This window comes from Penaeus vannamei, unplaced genomic scaffold (assembly GCF_042767895.1).
Source record: "Penaeus vannamei isolate JL-2024 unplaced genomic scaffold, ASM4276789v1 unanchor11, whole genome shotgun sequence".
Lineage (NCBI taxonomy): Eukaryota > Metazoa > Arthropoda > Malacostraca > Decapoda > Penaeidae > Penaeus > Penaeus vannamei.
In genome coordinates, this window is record NW_027213015.1 from 47,501 (window position 1) to 48,776 (window position 1,276).

The following is a 1,276-nucleotide window of genomic DNA, read 5'->3' on the forward strand; positions in this document are numbered from 1 at the left end:
TATTGCTTATGTATTTTTAATTTGTTGGTGGTGAAAATGCTCATGTGATCAAATTAAATTAAAATCAATGAATTTCAAGAGAAATTTAGAGAAGAGAAAACGAGATTTGTAGCAAATTCGTAGAAAACGGGATTCAATAATTACACCGATTCTTTACAGGGCAGACTTAGGTAAAGGGACGTAGGTACGCAAAGGCGAGATTCCGCTACTCTGGCCAGGGAATACCGCCCCTTCGGCCAGATTCACGTTACCTTAAAAGAAAGTGTTCGGTGCTCAGATAATAGGAAGAATATCAAGTGACATTTTCATTCACGTTAGCCACTGACTTACCAGCTGACACCGTCTTTATCTCATTTCCCTGCGTCTGCAGTTCCGTGTCCAGCGGATGGGTGCTCGTTTTCCAATGGCGGGAAATCTGGCGGAGGAAAATAGATTAAAAAACTTATATTAACTCTGAACCGTTTTATTCAACCACGATAAGTTGCACTGAAACGTTTTATTCAACCACAAAAAGTTGTACTGAAACGTTTTATTCAGTCACAGTAAGTTGTTCTGAAACGTTTTATTTAACCACAGTAAGTAGAATTAAAACGTTTTATTTAACCACAATAAGTTGTACTGAACCGTTTTATCCAATCAGTAAGTTGTACTGAAACGTTATATTCATCCACAATGAGTTGAATTGAAACGTTTTATTTAACCATAGTAAGTAGAATTGAAACTTTTATTTAACCACAATGTTGTACTGAACCGTTTTATTTAACCACAGTAAGTATAGTACATTAGGTCTTGCTTTTTGAGAACCAGAATCTCTCTTAAAGGCAACAACAACAACAACAAAAAACAGTTACATAGAATATTTAGGCACAACGGTTTATGGTGGCTAATGAGTAAAGAAATACATTTAGATTTAGAACGAACATACACATGTTTACATAATACATTATTTACGAGCACAAATGCAGGTTTACATAGTATATGACAATGGACAAAATGTTACGAGAAAAACCATTTTAGTTTGGTTCTTACAAGGAGGTTCTAACTACACGCCTACAAATCTTTGTTTTGTTTTTATCTTACTTACCTACCATTATGTATTTAGTTTTGTATCCATTTATCTCGTCTACAAATATTTTTTTGTTTTTGTATGTATTTATCTGATCTACATATCTTTATATTTAGTTTTGTAATGATTTATTTCATCTATAAATTATTTATTGGTTTGTATTGATCTTTCCTAAAAATTGTTTCTTGTTTTTGTATGTATTGAATTCAT

General features: G+C 32.8%; 1 protein-coding gene across 1 annotated transcript in view; it reads right to left on the bottom strand.

Moving 5' to 3' along the window:
• The window catches only part of LOC138860856 (cotranscriptional regulator ARB2A homolog), a gene marked incomplete at its 5' end in the record, with an annotated part of 2,011 nt that extends 1,596 nt beyond the window's left edge, over positions 1-415 (bottom strand). The window contains 1 exon segment of the mRNA XM_070119293.1: positions 331-415. Within this exon segment, the coding sequence (XP_069975394.1) occupies positions 331-415 (85 nt within the window).
• Between the last annotated feature and the right edge of the window lie 861 nt (positions 416-1,276).